Here is an 18,752-nt window from a genome sequence, read left to right as displayed (position 1 = left end):
GATGGGTTGGGAGCATTTGGTTAGTGTCCCCAAACAAGTTCAGGTTACACTGTTTTACCCCAGCAAGCACAGCTTTATGGTAAGACTGGCGTTCTTCTAACTTCTTTGGAAGCATTCTTGCTTTTTTTTGTAGTACTCACTATAAGCCACAGGCTAACAGGCCTTAAAGGGAGCGGAATCTGTAACAACTGGAGAACATCTCACAGCAGAAAGTGCTTTGTAGTGAGCAGGTTTCTCAGTGACTTTTGTACCATGCAGAAATTAACCACTTGCTGCTATTTACCACTGCAAAACACTCCGTGTTGAGAAGTGATGCTCCAGATGTGCCCTGTTGTGTAAACTGGGGTGAACACCGGGAGAGTGGAAACAAAAATTCCTCGTTTTACAACTCAGCAGACATTCTTTGGGCTCTGCAGATACCGCCTGCTTCGTTTCCTCCTATGTGGAGAAGTCTTTGCGTTCTGCAGTCACACCTCGGTATTTGCACACAGCAGCAAAGCAGCTCCGGGGTTTAGCGCAGCCCCGCGGGCACCGCTGGAGCCTCCCGGGTACCCCCAGGACGCTGCGGTGCCCAACAGAGACTGGCAGTGGAAATTCAGCCTCAGGGGAAGAGGACACAGAAACTGGAACCATCATGAAGGCTTCCAGAGGATCCAGATGTCGAAGGAACTCCCCTGCGCTTGGCAGGTTCCCGTGTGCCAGCTGGGAGGGCTGTGCAGTCCCGGCTGGGGGGCTCCTGCCTGAGGAACGATCCTCCCTGTGGGCTCCTGGCTGGGCGGGCCTGCTGGAGGTCTCTGGGCCGACCGGGCGCTGCCCCAGGGGTTGGGTTGGGTTGGGTTGGGCTCGGTTCGGCTCGGTTCGGTTCCGCCCGTCCCGCTCCGCTCGCGGCGCTGTCGCCCCGGTCCGGCGGCCACGCGGCCGGTGACGCACAGGCCCCGCCCCTCGGGCCGGGGGCGCGCGGCGGGGGCGTGGCGAGGGCAGGGGCGCGCGCGGCGGGGCGTGCCGGTGCCGGGCGGGGCGCGCGCGGGGGGGCGGTGCCGGGCGGCAGTCGGGCGGCAGCCGCGGCCGGGGCGGGAGAGGCGGCGGCGGCGGCGGGGGCCGGGGCGGGCAGCGGCGCCCCGCGGGGCGGCATGTCCAAGACGCTGCGGAAGAAGCGGCACTGGCTGAGCAAGGTGCAGGAGTGCGTGGTGTCCTGGGGCGGCCCGGCGGGCCCCGACCCCGACCTCCTGCGCGGCGGCGCCGAGCGCGGCGAGTTCCCGTACCTGGCGGGCCGGCTGCCGCCGGGCGGCGAAGGAGCGCCGGGGCCCGTGCTGCTCTCGGGCAAGGCGCCAGCGCCGGGCGACGTGCTGCTGGAGGTGAACGGCACCCCCGTCAGCGGCCTCACGCACCGCGACACGCTGGCCGTGGTCCGGCACTTCAGGGAGCCCGTGCGCCTCAAGACCGTGCGCCCAGGTGAGCCGCAGGCCGCGCCGCTCCCGCTGCCCGCCCCGCCGGATCGGGTAGGCCCCGCCGCGGCGGCGGCCCTGCGGGGGGCGGGTGCCGGGCTGGGAAAGTTTCCCGGGCTCCGGGCGGGCGCCTCCGCCGAGCGGGGCGGTGGGGAGTGCGGGCAGGCGGGTGGACCCGGAGTCCCGCCCCGGCCCCCGAGCGGCCCCGGCGGGCGGCGATCCCTCTCCGGCCCGGCGGGCACCGCGGGCAGTCGGTTCGGGCCCGATGCCGTGGGGCGCCGCTGGGCGGGCCCGCTCCCCGCCCGGGGCTGAGCTCGGTGTGGGGCGGGGGGGTTCGGGGTTCCCGCCGCTCCCGGGGGTCCCTGCCCGCACTGTCTCTGCGTGGCAGCCGCCACCGGCTCTCCGGTGGGTTCGGGTTTGCGGGTGACTGAGCAGCGATCCGCGGCTCTTGGCGGTGTCTGTGCGAACGGCTGGAGCCGGGCGAGGGGCAGGTGCGGCGGTCCCGACCCGGGAGCCGGGAATGCCGGAATGCCACCGCCCCGACCGGTGCGTTCTGATCTGCCGGGAGACAGGCAGCAGACTCAGGGTGTTCATTTCCCCGTAGATTTGGATTAATTTTGAGTATCCTTTAATTAACTAATGATATCAGATCACTGTGGTAAAGCCGTCTTTGTCAACGTGCCTGTCACACGTCAGGTTAATGCTGAAGAGTGGAACCTGTGCTCGTCTGAGCTCAGCATTCACAGCAGAACGAGCTTCAGATTTGCCGCTTTCCTGGTCAGGAAACCCAGGTGTAAGCATGGTACCTTGTATAAAATTGTCTTTGCTAAAGCATTTTTCTCTGAATCACAGCTGATGCCATGGTTCCGTGACTGAAGGCTATAGTATTTCTTATACAGTTTTTTATTTATTTAACACCTGCCTTGTATGTCGTTCCTAACTGCTGGGTTGCAATTTGACTTTAGGTAATATATATTTTAAATCAGATTTCTCTCGTTTGACCACTGATGAAAAGCCATCTTCTCTCTGCAGATTGAGTAGCTAGTCCTGATGCATATCAGCTGTCAAACCAATTAGAAAAACCCAAACAAATCCATACCTTAAAGCACCTACAGAAGCCTGGCACGCTTTGAAAGATACCTTTATTTATGAAACTGGAAATCCAATCCTAAGAAAATACAAAAGAACAAACTGCTGCATGTTAAATGTAGAATAAGAAGATTAAAAGCATGAACAATTTTTTTTAATATAGTAAACAACAATAAATCTCTTTTAAAAAGCAAAGGCCTATGGAAGTTGAAACTAGAATTAGAAAATCAAAGGAATTTCTGCTGTTTACTACAGAGGGAGATAGGGTTATTCCTGTACTGGGGCTTTCCATAACAGAATTAGCTCCAACTGGCAGAAAAGATTTTAGAAGAAAATATTAGAATGAGTAGTAGAAAATTACTAGAGCCAGATGATGTTCTTTAGGAGTTAGAGATATGAAGTACTAAGCAGCATTGTGTTGCTCGTTCCTTAAATCATCAGTGCTGTGGGTTAGGAACAGGTTAAAATATGGGAATGGTTTTCTCAACAGAAGGAGACTATTGCTGGAGTCTTGCAAAGACCTGTGCTGTTTAGCATAGTCATCCAGAGCTTGTAAGCTGAACTCTGGGTTGAGTTGTAAAAAGAGAGCTAGCATTCTTATGCTGATTTTTATATAACTTCTGGAACAAATAAAATTAGAGCTTCGGATCCAGCAATTTTTCCCATACTGGAACATACTGTAAGCCTTATTTACCACATCAGATGATTCTTGCAGTAATTCTCTGAGTTAGATCCAATGTCCTTAAATATAGATTTTAAAGCATACTTGTTTTCCTAGGGGGGGTTTTGCCCAGCTCCATCCTGTGACTGAGAGCTTCTCATAATGAGTGCTGTTGGGACAGAAATCTGGGGGAATCCAACTTGAGGGTCTTTACAATGACAGTGAGGAATTTGTTGCCTTGCTTCTGAATTTTAGGGCAACTTTGGTGTTTAAGAGCTGGCTCCAGCTTCCAGGTAAAGCCTGTGAAGGTGTCCCCATGGTCTTGAAGAGCACGTTGGGGGAATGGGCTGCTTTGTTTCAAGTAGTGATGTAGCCCTTCATTAAAGGCAGCAACAGCTTTAGTTGTCAACAGTAAAATCTGTCTCTGATGCTTACAGCAACCTCATAGAAAATTTAAAATGGAAATTTCAAGATGCTGTTTAGTCTTGTTTGATAAGACACTTGAAAGATATGAGTGTTAATTTGAACGCCATCTGTTAACTGCACATCACAAATGATGGACCATTTTGTTGATGAAGAAATTTGTCCTTCCCTTCCTTGTTCTGTCCTTACTTGCTGAGGAGGGAGGAGAAGGAGGAGGAGGAGGAGGAGGAGGCTTTTGTGCCCTGCTGGGGATGGGTGTCATTGGTGCCACAGCCCTGCCCTGCTGAGGGCTGGCTCAGGTGCAGGACAGCTCATGCTTCAGTGCTGGTATTGTCAGAATGGGGTAGCAGAGTCTGCAGAAGGCCAGTCTGTGGCTGTCTGGCAGCATCCCTGGGCTGATGCTGGGATCTGAATTGTCTAAATAAAAGTTAGAAATCCCTTAATATCAGCTGATGTTTAAGATCACAATGACACAACGATTTTGGTACAATTCATCATCATCTAGATCGGATGAGCAAAACAGCAGTGCAGGGAAATAAGGCTTTTTGTGCAGTGTGGTATTTGCATGTGTGTGCATCCAGGCAGATGTCAGCCTCCTTGTCCTGAGTGTCCTTGTGTCCCAGACACACCTGGGCAGTGCTGGTCACAAGCTGATCACCTGCTGGCATGTGCCTAAGTGATGGCTGCCAAGCAGCTCCAGGACCTTCCAGTCCAGTGTTACTTGGATTAGAACATTAGCCTGGGAACTAGCTGGCACTGCTTTAGGTTCTTTCATTTACCTAAAGGACAAAGAAAATGATTTTGCTGTAGTTAAAGCAATTGTCTTTGAGTACCAGGTTCATCCTCTAAAGATACCTACTAGTTCCAGATGGCATTGAGACATAGTGAGAAAGATGGTTGTGTGTGCAGGAGAGCCTGCTTGCAGGAATACTCCTCAATGTAATTTTGGGTGCCTTCCTTCTTCATAGTGGCATGGTAGCCAAAATACATCAAAGCAGTCTCAAAGTAACAAGAATTACTGATTATCTGCAAGCTCCTCTTTCTGCAGTCTGAGTTGCCAGATACTATGTAGGAAGGAATGTGTGTTCCTTCCAGACTAAGAAGCTTTGATGACTACAGCAACTCTGCAGCACTTATTATGGTTTCATGGCCACTATAACTAGTATTTGGGAAGAAAGGGCAGTCATGCCATTCTCCCATTTGAAAAATGCTTCCAGAACACATAGTTTTGTCCTTTGGTTATTGAGAAAACGTATGTTGGCTCATTGTGTCAAAACGGGCCTTCAATTAAAAAAAAAAAAAAAAGAAGGCTACAAGATTTAAAATTATTAAAAGTGCCTTTCAGACTGATTTTTTAATAGTCTAAATGAAACTACTAAACCTGTTTCCCCACGTATTTGTTTCACAGTCATGGTTGGAGCTTTCCCTCCGACTGAGGCATTTTTTTGTTATCTCCATCCTGGATTGCCAGCCCTGCAGTAAGGTGGTGTTTGATCCTTTGATTTTATTTCTTCACTCCCATATCCAGTGTGTAGAGGACTTCCCAGCTCCCACAACACTCATGATCTTTATCTTTTCAGTCCTCCATTCCATTTCCCATACATACATTCTGCCCCAATCCTCAGCTGAGGCATGTTGTACTTCGTGTGTGCTCAACCAGTCTGCAGCTGTTGGATGTGACATCTCTAACTACCTCAGATCTATTGTTTTATTTGAGTTACAATGCATTAGTACAGAGAATGAGATGACTGACAGGTGGATGTAGTACTCTGAAATTCTCAGTAGGAAGCATTTTTTCAAGTCAATACCTTTCACTAAATCATGTGATGCTCTTGGGACTTGAGGATCTTGAAGCTAGCAAGGCCCTGTCTTGCCTAAGTGTTCTCCTGATCAAAATCTAGCAGAAGCTTACAAGACAGCAAGTTATTGCTGGATGCATTTGCTCATATGACTGCAGAATTGCACAGTGATCGATCCCTGACACCTCTGTTGCTGATGGGAGTTAATGGAAATGTTTAGAAGTCGGGCTGTGCACGGGGGTCCCTTCTCTGAAGCAGAATAACTGAAAGGAGCGATGACAAATGCAGTGACTCAGATCAGGATCCAGCACTTGAGACATGTTACTTGAAGCTGAGCGTACAAGATTAATTTGCATTTTCTCTTGTGCTTGAAGTAGGTACAAAGCCTCCGTGTGGGGGTAAACATTTGCATGTTTGGCAATTAAGGCAGAGAGGAGGGCACGCTGCACTCTGAGGCTGTTTTCACAAAATCAGATGAATTCTAAATGTGCCGTGTTAAAACAGAGATCAGAGTACACACTAGGATAATTTTGCCTCTCGGAGGAAGGCATTACCCTAATTCTGTGTTTCTCTGGAAGCTGGCAGTAGGCCAGCTCAGTGATTAAACTAATGTGTTACTCTGCCAGTCTGAGGAGCTGAAGCAGCCAGCTTGGGTCCTGCAGTCCTTGAGGCACATTCAGTGGGGGCTGCTGGATGCTGGTGTGGGAAGCTGCCCCTCCTGCCTGAGAGTGCATTGGGAGCTGATCCATTTTTATAAAAAAAAAAAAAAAAAAAAAGTAAAGGTTGATTCATTTTACCACACCAAGAGAAGTCCAAATCATACAGGGTGTTGCTGTAATGAATGTGTGGACTATCCCAGCGTCATGAAACTAGGCCAAAGACAGATGTGCAGTCTTGGAAAAAGAAAAGGGAATAGCAAACACTTTCTGCTGGAAGCTGTCATTTCTCTAAAGCACTGGTAGCAGTAGTGAGGTGTCCTGCAGCAGTTTGAGAGCCACCTTACACAAAAGCTATTGTGTCTCAGATGTGTGGATGCAGAGGACTATCAAGTGCTTGCCGAGAGATGGGTATTAGTATGTGCATGTAATTTCATCTTTCTATAAACATGTTATTCTTGGCATAGAACATACTGCCTTTCCCTTTCACATACTCCTTTGTTTAAATTTTACTGTGATGAATGCTGTCCTAATGATTTCACCATAAATGCACTCTAATTGTTCTATTCTTTCTTGGTGTGTTAGTTTCAAATGATAACGAGGCCTCGTGTGGCTTTTGATACCATCCTGCTTAACACCATGGTTTTAATTTCTACTTTTTTCTTCCCTTTGGGAGAGCCATTCTTTTTTCCTGAACTGTTTGCTGATATCTCTCAGGAGAGACTGCAGAATAGCACAGAGTAAAGCCAGTGTTTACCTGGAGCTGGTGGCAGAGCAGGAGGTGTAGCTGGTGTTCTCCAAACCCACCTCTGTGTCTGTCTCCTCTGTGTTGGGGAAATGAGATTTTCAGTAGGATTGAATAATCAAGCACTTGTATTCCAGTTATTCCTGGAAGGAAATTTTCTCATTCAGACAGTTTAAATTCTTGCTTATATGTTTACAGTGCTTTTCTATTAAAAACAAAACAAAACAAACCCAAAACCAAACACAAAACCTTAGTTTTACATGCCAGCATTGATCTTGTTTAAAATCCTTGAAACTGTGATTTTTGCCACTACTCTGCAATGCCAAGAGGCTTTCTCTTCTATGTGAATGGAGCCAAGAACAAAGTCAACTTGAACCTTTATTTGAACCAGGACTGCAACAGCAGATTTCATCTTCATAATTTTTGCTTATTGCTCTTGAATTTCTGGCTGCCTTAATGAATGCTAGTCAGTTGTAGAAAATGGATGGGTTTTATTGCTCTGAAGAGTTATAATTTCCTTAATTTTTTAAAAGAATTTTCATTTTGCTTTTGTAAAACAAGCACACTTTAAAATTAAACTGTCTTTTTAGAAAATTCCTGAAGTAAACTATTGTCCTGGTATAACTTGCTATGCACCATGTTTCTTTATTACTGGAACATCTGCTTCAAGATATTTTCAGCTGATGATTCTTTAAAAAATCCTGGAATAAGATAATTATGCATTCAAATAGCTGAAAAAATTAGTAATAGATTGTTGCTCTGTTTTAAGCTCTTTGATTTCATTTTTCTCATTCTTGTTTTTAATTCTTGGTGCTTCCTTTTAAGAAATCTTGTCATGTTCATGGACTGCTAGTTAAATCACATCTTGTTCCCTGAATGGGAACAATTTTCTTCTTCAAAGCAATGGTATTCCTGAGAGTACTACATTTGGATTAAGAAAAATATGTGTTCTTTGCATTTGTGAGTAAATTTCTTATTTAGTTCTGCTGAACAGAAGGGGGAAATGCAGTAGGAAGATTACAGATTTATTGATCTGTTACACGATCATCGAAAACAGAATTTTAAGTAATTCATCCTTTCAGTTGCTAATTGATATTTGAGTCTGTCAAATTTATCTTTTGGGGGCCCTGTGTGGATCACAGTGGGAACAGGAGCTGCTCCTGAGTGACACACCAGCTGTAGTTGGATCATAGAATCATAGAATTGGCTGGGTTGGAAGAGACCTCAGAGCTCATCAAGTCCAACCCTTGAACCACCGTTGCGGTTCCCAGCCCATGGCACTCAGTGCCACATCCAGGCTCTTTGGAAAGATCTCCAGACACGGAGAATCCACTACTTCCCTGGGCAGCCCATTCCAATGCCTGATCACCCTCTCCAGAAAGAAATTCTTTCTCATCTCCAACCTAAACCTCCCCTGGCACAACTTGAGACCCTTTGTGCCCTCTTGTCTTGCTGAGAGTTGCCTGGGAAAAGAGCCCAACCCCCCCCTGGCTCCAACCTCCTTTCAGGGAGTTGGAGAGAGTGATGAGGTCTCCCCTGAGCCTCCTCTTCTTTAGGCTGAACAGCCCCAGCTCCCTCAGCCCTTCCTCACAGGAATTCTGCTGGATCCCTTCACAGCCTCCTTGCTCTTCTCTGGACCTGCTCCAGCACCTCAATCTCCTTCCTGAGCTGAGGGGCCCAGAACTGGACGCAGGACTCAAGCTGTGGCCTCACCAGAGCTGAGCACAGGGGCAGCATCCAGGATGCTGGAGTTTGTTTTCCATACTGGATGTTCAGACCTCTGCACCAGCTGTGCCTCGGTGCTGCTGCTTGAGCTGCAGATACAGGTGGTTGCATGGAGCCATGTTCTGGGGTTAGCTGAGGTGTAGTTTTCAGTGTGAAGTACAATCAGCCATCTCTTGTTCCAGCTTATGTTACTGTGCTTTTTTTGTCATATGCAAATGCAACGTGTTAAGGTAATGATCTTTCATGGAAATGTAATTCCATTTGCAGAGCACACCAAGGTTGTTAGACATAACTCTGGTCTTCCTCTGACAGTCAGCTTCTAAAGTGTGTTTTCATAGCTACCTTTAAAAATACTTTCTTAAAGCTGCTTTTCACTATGTATGTTTCACAAGCCTGTAATTTTTCACAAATTACCAGTTTCTCTCAATTGAATGTAGCTTCTTCCAATTGCAAATCACCAGTGTGCTTGCTGTCCATCCTGTGTCACTCTTCACTTACTGAGTTGTAGGCTAGCTTGTGTAGCTTGATCAATTGTAAATTGTTTTCCTGAGATACAAGTAAAAAGTTAATTCCTTTAAGCTCTGGATTGCAGTGTCTCTTCAGGTACCTGTAAGCTTGAATTCTAGTTCTGTCAGATCATGGTACACTTGAATATTGATTCTTGCTGTGTTCTACTTCAGTGCCATTTCATTACTGATTTTTGGTAATAAATACAGTCTGACTACCAGCTGGTGTCTTATGAATATGGATTTTGGAAGCTTTATAAACATCAGAAGTATTCTGGCTTTTGGTGTCTACGAGTGCATTATTTCTATCTGCATGATAATGAAGTATTCTTTCAAAAAGGTGGTAAGGAAATCAGCAAGGTTAATGTGAGTGTGTGGATTTTCTGTTATTAAAGTTGTCTCTTCTTGAACACACTGCATTTGGAAACAGAGAACATAGATTCTTTCAGGTCCAGTAGTATTGTCCCTTGCTATTCCCTCGACATGAGAAGCTAACCCAAAATCTGAAGCAGCTGGTGGCATCACCTTGTCCCTCTGGTGGGAGGGTTCCTGAGCTGACACAAGCAGGACAGGTCAGATCCAGGGGGATGTGGGAGCTGCAGATCATGAACTGGAGTTCACTTTTTCTGCCAACAACATTAGGGAGTGCTCATCCTATAGAGCAGATGCAAAGTAGAAAAAGTAGCAGAGATGAAAAGAAGAAATCACCACACTGGAAAAACTCTTTTGTAATGAGACAGAGAGGTGTGGAATGGCAACACAAAGGAAACAAGTGCAAGGAATGGGAATATCCAGGAGCAGTAAAGAAGAGCACAATAATGGTTTTGTTGCTCCTTCTCTCACAGCACAGGTGAGAGGCTGTAACCTCGAGGCAGCAAACAATCCCTGGTAGCAGGAAACGTGTCTTGAGGGGCAGTCCCTGCAGTCAGGTTCAACAAGGTTCTGTAGTTGAACTTTGCCTTCTAACACTGTTCCAGGGATTGGTACATGCTGATTAATAACTGTGGGGAGGCTCAGGTAGTTGGGGTTTTTCTGATTCGGTCCCAGGATACCTTCAAACTGAAGACATGGGAAGGCTTCCTTCACAAGTTTGTGGTGTTTGGAATATTATCTTTTTGTTGGCCAGGTGTGAGCTGATTTGATTTATGAAGCTTAATAACAATAGGAAATAAAGATTTGGAAACTCAAAATACTTTTTTTTTTTCTTAAAGAAGCTGCTTTTCTTGAAAACAATCATTCAGACACCTGGAAGATGTGAATCAGGCTAAAAGTAAAAAGATGTTTACTCCACTTTGGCTCTTGGCTTGCAGCTTTACAGCATTTAGTAGTTGTTCACCAACCACTCCAAGTTTACACAAAAACACTTTCAGAAGTTTTCATCTCATGATGCATCACAGAATAACCATCATAGTCATTTAGAAGAAAAAACAAGCTCCCTTTTCCACCCACCCACTAAAAACCCACATGCATTTCTAGACCTGGCCATTACACACTTTGCTTCTTTGTAGTGCAAATATTAATAAAGATCTCATGCCTTAGGAAGAAAAATGAATGGTTGGTATGTTCCAGTGGTGTTTACCTCCTGGCAATCAAATGCAGTCATCAGGCCAGTTTCTCTGAGCTATGAAGAACACCAAAGGCCATTTTGAATTTTGAAAATGCAAGTTGGGAGATCTCTGCAGTCTTCTGCCAGAAGCTTCTCTGAAAAACAACCATAGATATGTGGTGGTTTAGCCTGTCTATCAAGCTTTGAACATAGAAAATAAAAAGGAATGTATTTAGTGCTGAATTTCTACTAAAATGTCCCTGGTGCCTTTGCCAGAGTTTTTTTTTAAATTTCTGTTTGGTTTTTTTGTGGGTTTTTTGTTTTGTTTTGTGGTTTTGTGGGTTTTTTTTGGGTTTTTTTTTTTTTTTTTTTTTTGATAAAACATTTAGAGAGGAAATAATGTCCATTGAACTAGGATTGTTTCACACTTGCATTTTGAGAGCAACTTGATGTTTGCTTCTCTGTTTGGGATTCAAATTGTGTCTCTCCCATCAGGGACTGTTCCAGCATGCAAGCAGGGACAGATCATGAAGCTTGGGGACCCTTTTGCCAGGACTCATCTGTTTGCCTGGTGATGTGTGGGATGTGAGGCTGGGGTCTGTCTGCCTGGTGGGTGCTGGTGGGGTTTTTTTCCTCAACAGATCCCCTGGCTGGGGTGGGAGTGATGCACAGCCTGCACAGGCACCAGTTCTCTGCTTAGCTAGAAGAAACATGGTTTAAAGAATTCTCCTTTCATGTTGATGAAAGAACAGATGAGAGAGAAAATTCCATCTGAAGTGGCTGCTTAATTGCAGTTTGATACAGTGATGTAGTTTATCAAATTAAGTTGTTAGTGGAAGTGATGTTAGGGTGGAAAGTGTTTTGTACTGTCGAGCAGTAACTTCCAGTGTGTTTGTTCCAGTGTCACCATGTCTTGTGTGTCGAAGTTAAAACCATTTTTAATCCATCTTAAATGTTTCATGAACACTGGGAGTCCCACAGGCCCTCTGTCTGCAATGTCCTGAAGCCTAAATATGGCCTCAGGTTTTCTAGATCTGAAATTGAGTAGGTCTTAGAGGTGGCCAATGGCATCCTGGGCTGGCTCAGGAACAGCGTGGCCAGCAGGTCCAGGGAAGGGATTCTGCCCCTGTGCTCAGCTCTGGGGAGGCCACAGCTTGAGTCCTGTGTCCAGTTCTGGGACCCTCAGCTCAGGAAGAAGATTGAGGTGCTGGAGCAGGTCCAAAGGAGGGCAACCAGGCTGGTGAAGGGAATTGAGCACACACCCTATGAGGAGAGGCTGAGGGAGCTGGGGGTGTTCAGCCTGGAGAAGAGGAGGCTCAGGGGAGACCTCATCACTCTCTCCAACTCCATGAAAGGAGGTTGGAGCCAGGGGGGGGTTGGGCTCTTTTCCCAGGCAACTCTCAGCAAGACAAGAGGGCAGGGTCTCAAGTTGTGCCAGGGGAGGTTTAGGTTGGAGATTAGAAAGAATTTCTTTCTGGAGAGGGTGATCAGGCATTGGAATGGGCTGCCCAGGGAAGTAGTGGATTCTCCGTGTCTGGAGATCTTTCCAAAGAGCCTGGATGTGGCACTGAGTGCCATGGGCTGGGAACCACGGGGGGAGTGGATCAAGGGTTGGAGCTGATGATCTCTGAGGTCCCTTCCAACCCAGCCAATTCTGTGATTCTATGATCTGCTAATATCTCTATTTAACTCATTAACTGGGGGAATCCCAGTAATTAAACTGGTTTTAATTCTTAATATCCTAAAGAAAAAAAATTACCTGGTTTGGTGTTAGAGAAATTATCGTTGTAAGTCACTAAAAATGAAATTCCTGGGGTGGTTAAGACTGGTAGTAAATGTTACCAGCAAATAGACAAAGTACCTGATATGTAACTTGATTTTGCCTGATGTTCTTAGCAAAGCTAAAGAAAACGAAGCAAACAGAATCTTAGATGACAGGTGTTTCACTGTCTAGTTTAGTAAACTGAGCCTCTTTAAAAAGTATTTTATCTCTTAAAGAGTTGCTGTCGTTGTAGCCAAGGTTTAGGAAAAAGTCAGGTGCATGGGTTGTGGAAGGAGCACAGCCTCAGAATTAGTGGGTCTGGTGGGTAGGAAAATCACTCTTTTAAAAACAAACTGAAGTGCCTGTCTTGATTCAAGGTTTCCTTTTCATTGTAAGACTGTGAAAGATCACAGCAAAAGTATAAGTGAAGTAGGAATGAGGGCTGTGTTATTCTTTTTGGCACAATTCTTATGTTTGCACAGCTGGTGGCCAACCAGCTTTAGCCTGCAGCTGAATGTGGAGATGTATCCCTGAGTTATTCCTTCTTTTCCTGACATTATTAAAAAGCAAAACATAAAACCATTGACAAATAATTTGAACTCTGTCAATGTGCTGATTATGTATTTCTGTGTAAGAGCTGTGGACATGGGTGGATTATTAAATCATTTTGACACAGTTTTTGCTCAGATAGCAACAGGAACACTCAACCACCCAGAGTGCTTGAGCCTTCCCCCTCTCTTTAAGGTTTCATTGCTGTTGTGTGCAGCTTTGTTTTGGTTCCATGCCAAGTTTACTGTGATTTTCTTGCCATAGGAAGAGCAGAGTTTGCTGGTACTACTCATTAAATGCAAGAGGATTAACATCCAGTCGTTTTCCTCTAAAACCACAGAACTATCAGGAAATAACTAAGCCCTAAAGTTTTAGATTTGTAGAAATTATTTCCTCCTAATGCATTTCCTTGGGGGGGGGGGGAGGAATTTCAGAATCCTGTTATGTAAGAGAGAGCCAGAGCCCTATTTTAATCTCAGGAACTGATGTTTAATGGCTTGTTTTTTCCTTTATTGGTCTAAATAATTCCTCAGAAATCAGCTGACCAGAAGTGCTAGGGAAGTATTTTACCTCTTTTGCTGAAACTGTTATTGCTCAGTAATTTCACTAATCTTCTTTGCAGTGAGATTAGATTGTAGATGCTTTGGTGCAGGGAGAATTTATTTGTGAAAACTGCTTAGTGCTGTGGGCACCACGGAGTGGACACAGCAGTAAGCAATCAGGTGCAGTGTTCCATTGCTGAGAAGTGTTTTGAAATAACTTATTGCTGTGGCTTTGCTTCAAGTTGACAGTGTTCCCTTGGAAGATGGTGTTTGTGATGTGAACTTCGATGCATCGTGCTCAGTTTATGACAACAAATGATGCTGATGTGAGTTGGAAGACAAAATTGCTGTGTTGTTATTTCACATGGAGATTTGGACCCTGTAATCTAAAGGAGTTTTGTACAAATAAAAATTGTTGTCTGTTATCTTGATCTCTGACATCTTCAGGTGCCACTCATACATGTTCTTTTAAAATGGTTTATTATAGAGGCATTAATATGCCATACTTATGAATAAAATATTTTTTAAATGCATTTGCTGATAGATAAGGTGTGAAATGTGAACGGGTGTGTACAGATGGTGGTTAAAGTACACAGAACAGCTGAGGTGACAGCTAACTGGCTTATGCTGTGTCCTCTTAGGAGTTTTGAAAAAGACAAATAGTTATGTTGTGACAGACCTATCTAATATAATTAAACCCTATTTTGTTGCTTACATACAGGCAGCAGAAAGACAGTTCTCAGTGCAAGGCCTGAAGTATTGCTCATGTCATGGAATTACGAGCTACAGCAACTACTTGCCTCTAAATTGCCAGCTTTCCTGTCTGCCCTACTTACTCAATATGAAAAAAACCCTAATCCTGTGGATTTTATTTCCCTCTCTGTAGGACAGCAGTGAGTAATTACTTTTCTCTGGTGAAGGTAGAGATGCTGGAAAAGTTTAATTAATGCCCATTAGGAGATACTGCTAGTACTCAAATGAATTCATTAAGGCAGGGAGCTTAATATTCATCAAAATAGCAAATAATTGCAGTGGAACTAATGTTGTTTACACTGCTGCCTGTTACATCTTTTTGTTCTGCAAAATAATTCAGGATATATGGATCTTCCTTAGCCAGGGATGTTTTTTCTAACCCCTGTGTGAAGTGTACAGGTTCAAAATGAGGTTGGGTTTAGAGCATCTCAGTCGCCTGCTGCTTTGTCCCTGTGGGGCTGAGGAACACCAGGGGGAAAGGTCCATTTGTCTGCTCAGCCCTGAGGGACATGGGGAGGTGCCACAGGTGATTCAGAATCAACCAACAGTTTTCTGCTTCTTCTCTAAGCCAAAAGTCTACTAAAAATAGGATATTCTTCATTCAGCCATCAGGCTCTGATGTGTAATGTGAAGTGTCATGCTGTAGAGCAGTAAAAGGGTTTTTACCTGAGGAAGTTCTTTCTGGGGGCTGTTTTTTCTTATACCAGCTGAAACGCAGCAAAGAGAAAAAGGACTTAAATCAATTTCTGCTTTCTTCAGTCACCCTCAGGGGGCATAAAATTTACTGTTCTGAAATCCTTGCTTATTGCCTCTTGGCAAACGCATTTGTTTTGTTTTGGGTTTTTTTTCCTAATTGAACTATGTTCTTAAGAGGTCCATTGCTCTTCCTGGTTTGTGTGGTAGCAGGGACATTGGATATTAATGAAATGGCAAAGAAAAACACCTCTCCTGTTGTGGCTTTTTGTTTAGGGGTATGTTTTGTTTTGTTGGGGCTTTTTTGTTGTTAATAAAATGCTCTTTGACAAAACTTTCTATCTTATCTAAGGAATTGACAATCAGGACATGCAAACTGGGCCCTTTCTTCAGGCTGCTTGCAGTCATCTGGAAAGATTTAGTATTCTCTATTACCTGGAAGTATGAGGTTTAAATACAAGGTGTGAGGCTCCTCCTATATAGACAAGAATAAAATCTGCTGTTTGAAGTATCAGGGTGTGCCTGATTCAAATGCAAGAAATTCAGGTGCTGCCTGCAGCCTTGTCCAGACCTCAGTGCACACAGCACAAGAATTTAGAAGTAGAGGAAATCTAGGAAATTTGACTCTTCATAGTTTTGGGCATGTGTTGGTTTTTCACAATAAGAGATGCTGCAGTCTCCTGTTTCCAGCACTGCTGCCCCTGGCACAGCCACCCCTGCCCAGCACACAGGGCTGATCTTTCCCAGCAGATCCTGATGTGCAGCTGGGGTTTCACCTGATTGCTCTGACAGTGCCTCCAGGAAAGCCCTGTTGGTCTCCTAATAAGAATTTAACCTGGCAGTTAAAGAGAAGCTGATCTCCATTTCCTCATGTTACTTGTTTGAGCAGCACGATGTCTGGTTTCTTTGCTGTTTGTGTAGAGCTGCCAAGGGGTTCTGAAGGGTGAATTTTGGTATTTAAGTGGTTTTGTTTAGTAACAACCAAGTGCTAGCTGTGTAACTGCTGCCTGAACCTCATGAATAAAATCAGAAAGGGCCTTCACTGCTATTCACTCACAGTTTTGTGAGATGATGATTGTTAGAACAGGTACCTGCTGTCAGAATTGCTTGATCGTAGGTGAAGGGAAGTATTTAATCATCTATGTTCTATTATATTGGTAAGCTGATATGTATATAATCAACTTATATTGAAGCTCTGTTTGAACAAATCACTGAGGCTGGCTGTGTATATGATGTTGTATATCAGATACTTGTATTCAAGCAAAAAAGGTAACCTTTTAAAGCTCTTACCTTCAGGTTCATGTGTGGGTTGTGGAAGCAAGGAGAAAGGAGGCATTTTAATAAGAAGTATCTACCATGGATAGCAGAAATATCTGCTCTGTGAAATACTGTGCTCTGGCAATAGTCAAGCATTTCAGAGAGATTACTGCAGAACCTATACAGTCAGACAAGGCTGACAGAAAAGGGAATGATGCAATAAATACAGGAAGAAACTACCATGCTGTCAGTTTGGGTTTTCCTGTTGGGCTGTTCATCCATAGCTGCTTTCTGATTGATTGTGAATGGAGAACAGAAATTAGATTTGGCTTTGCCTTCAAAGCTGTCTTTTTATTTGAAGTGCTTTCTTATGAGAATTCCATTTCTGTGTCAGTCTTGAATTTAGTGAGCTCTTTAAGCAGATATAAATGAGTCCAGCCTTTGGAGACAGCTGCATAAAGATGATGACTGGCAAGCTTCCCGAGCTGAATGCACTGCAGCTCAGGGCTCCCAGTGTGAAACTCATATTACTGTAACTGGACAACCCTTTCTGTCTCATGTTCTATACAAACATGATTGCTTTGCTTACGACATCTACCTTGTGCCGAACTTTCAGGGGCAAAAATTGAACTGAAAGCAACTGGTGAAAGTTAATCTCTGAATCCAATAGATTGTCGTCCACACAGCTGTAGACATCTGGCAGAAAGCTTCTGTTTTCTGCTCTGTTGTTTAGACTTTGATTCTCATTCACTGCCAATATGTCTATTTTGTGGTCATTTATTGTGCATAGAGTAGGGAGTGTAGCTGGCTTGGAAGCTCAGCACAAGTGAAGTGATACAAGCCATTGTATCTGAGTGCAGCCGTGGCCCATGGACCTTCTGAAATCAGATTATTTAGGTTTTTAAGGATGGCTATATATTTGTTACATAAACTTGTTTATATGATGGAAAGCACGAAGTAAAAATGAAAGCAGTGGTTATCTTGTGAAGTTGCCATCCTTGCTTTTCCGCTCTGCTTCAACTAGTTCTAGCTTATAGCATGTTTTGAAGTAGCAGAAGAAGTTTGTACTGAAGGTAAAAATAATTGGAAACACAGCTCTTGTGTTGCCCGTGCAGAATGACCTCTGCACAGGTGAGCAAATGGCAATGCATGCCAGCTAGAACCTAATCTGCTGCAGAACAGACCTGTCATCTCTGCTTAGAAGTTCACGTAGGTGGCAACAAAAGAGTGAGTTTTGCTTAATGTTCAGCAAATTCTGAAAACCAGGTTTTTTGTTTTAATGAATAGATTATTTGCCCTTTTTTAATCTGCCAGTCTCTCAAATGCAGATGTTCTGAAAACTTTCTAGCAAAATATTTCCTAGAAGAAGATTAGCTTGTAGAAACTCTTTGGAAATTTTATGGTTTGGTGGTTTGTTTCATTTTTTAACTTCTCTTGATAATACTTAGCAGGTAAAAGCACAGAGGAGAGGCAGCAAATAACTCTTTGCAAAGTTGCTGAGAGCACTTTGTGTAAGGCAATGGGGCCTGAGTGTGTTATTCCTGTTGTTCTCCTAAGTTGCAGCAACCTTTAATAAATACCCTGCACTGAGGAAACGAGGATATCTCCTGTCTGTTCTGTGTCTGCTTTGGGTGGGTATTCCACTCTCTCTGAGACATGGGTTCATTAGTAATGCGAAGGTTTATGTATTAATAGCTCTTAGTTAATAAACTCATTTACCAGCTTCTTTTTCCACATGCTGACTGACATTCTCCATTGAGACTCTTTTCTTACAAACTAATGATAGATAGAAATGCTGAGAAGCAGATGTTGCATGACCAAGTAACCAGCTGTGCACTAACAAAATGAATCTCATGGTGATTAGTTAACAGTTCCTTGGCAGTCAGAGGCATATGTAAAACAGTAAACACAGCATGGGGAAATAATAATAATAATTAAAAAAAAAAAAAAAAGGCAGCATTTTCTGAGCTTAAAACATTGGCCACATCAGTTCAACCATCTGTGTTGCTGAAGAGCTGACTGTGTTGTGGGTAAGTCATACCAAGGTCAGTTGAACTGACTCAAAAGCCCTTAACTCTTTATTGGTAAAGTACATTTGTGTTTTCTGAGTATGGGGTGCATGTAATGTGAAGGACATGAGAGCCACGGGGATAGAATCATAGAAGTGAGTGCCACATCCAGTCTCTTTTCAAATATCTTCAGACACGGAGAATCCACTACTGCCCTGGGCAGCCCATTCCAATGCCTGATCACCCTCTCCAGAAAGAAATTCTTTCTCATCTCCAACCTAAACCTCCCCTGGCACAACTTGAGACCCTGCCCTCTTGTCTTGCTGAGAGTTGCCTGGCAAAAGAGCCCAACCCCCCCCTGGCTCCAACCTCCTTTCAGGGAGTTGGAGAGAGTGATGAGGTCTCCCCTGAGCCTCCTCTTCTTTAGGCTGAACACCCCCAGCTCCCTCAGCCTCTCCTCATAGGGTCTGTGCTCGAGTCCCTTCACCAGCCCAGTTGCCTCCTTTGGACCTGCTCCAGGACCTCAAGCTCCTTCCTGAGCTGAGGGGCCCAGAACTGGACACAGAACTCAAGCTGTGGCCTCCCCAGAGCT

The 18,752-nt window shown here is 44.7% G+C and overlaps 1 protein-coding gene across 2 annotated transcripts in view; it reads left to right on the top strand.

Annotated features, from left to right (window-relative positions):
• The first annotated feature begins 1,106 nt into the window (after positions 1–1,106).
• Positions 1,107–18,752, top strand: part of MAGI3 (membrane associated guanylate kinase, WW and PDZ domain containing 3) — a 54,387-nt gene continuing 36,741 nt past the window's right edge. For both annotated transcript variants that reach the window (XM_030465376.1, XM_030465377.1), the window contains exon 1: positions 1,107–1,452. In XM_030465376.1, coding sequence (XP_030321236.1) covers positions 1,131–1,452 — 322 coding nt within the window. In that variant the 5' untranslated portion in view covers positions 1,107–1,130. The remainder of the gene's footprint in view (positions 1,453–18,752) is intronic.

This window comes from Calypte anna, chromosome 26, assembly GCF_003957555.1.
Source record: "Calypte anna isolate BGI_N300 chromosome 26, bCalAnn1_v1.p, whole genome shotgun sequence".
Classification (NCBI taxonomy): domain Eukaryota; kingdom Metazoa; phylum Chordata; class Aves; order Apodiformes; family Trochilidae; genus Calypte; species Calypte anna.
This window is presented reverse-complemented; position numbering and strand designations above follow the sequence as displayed.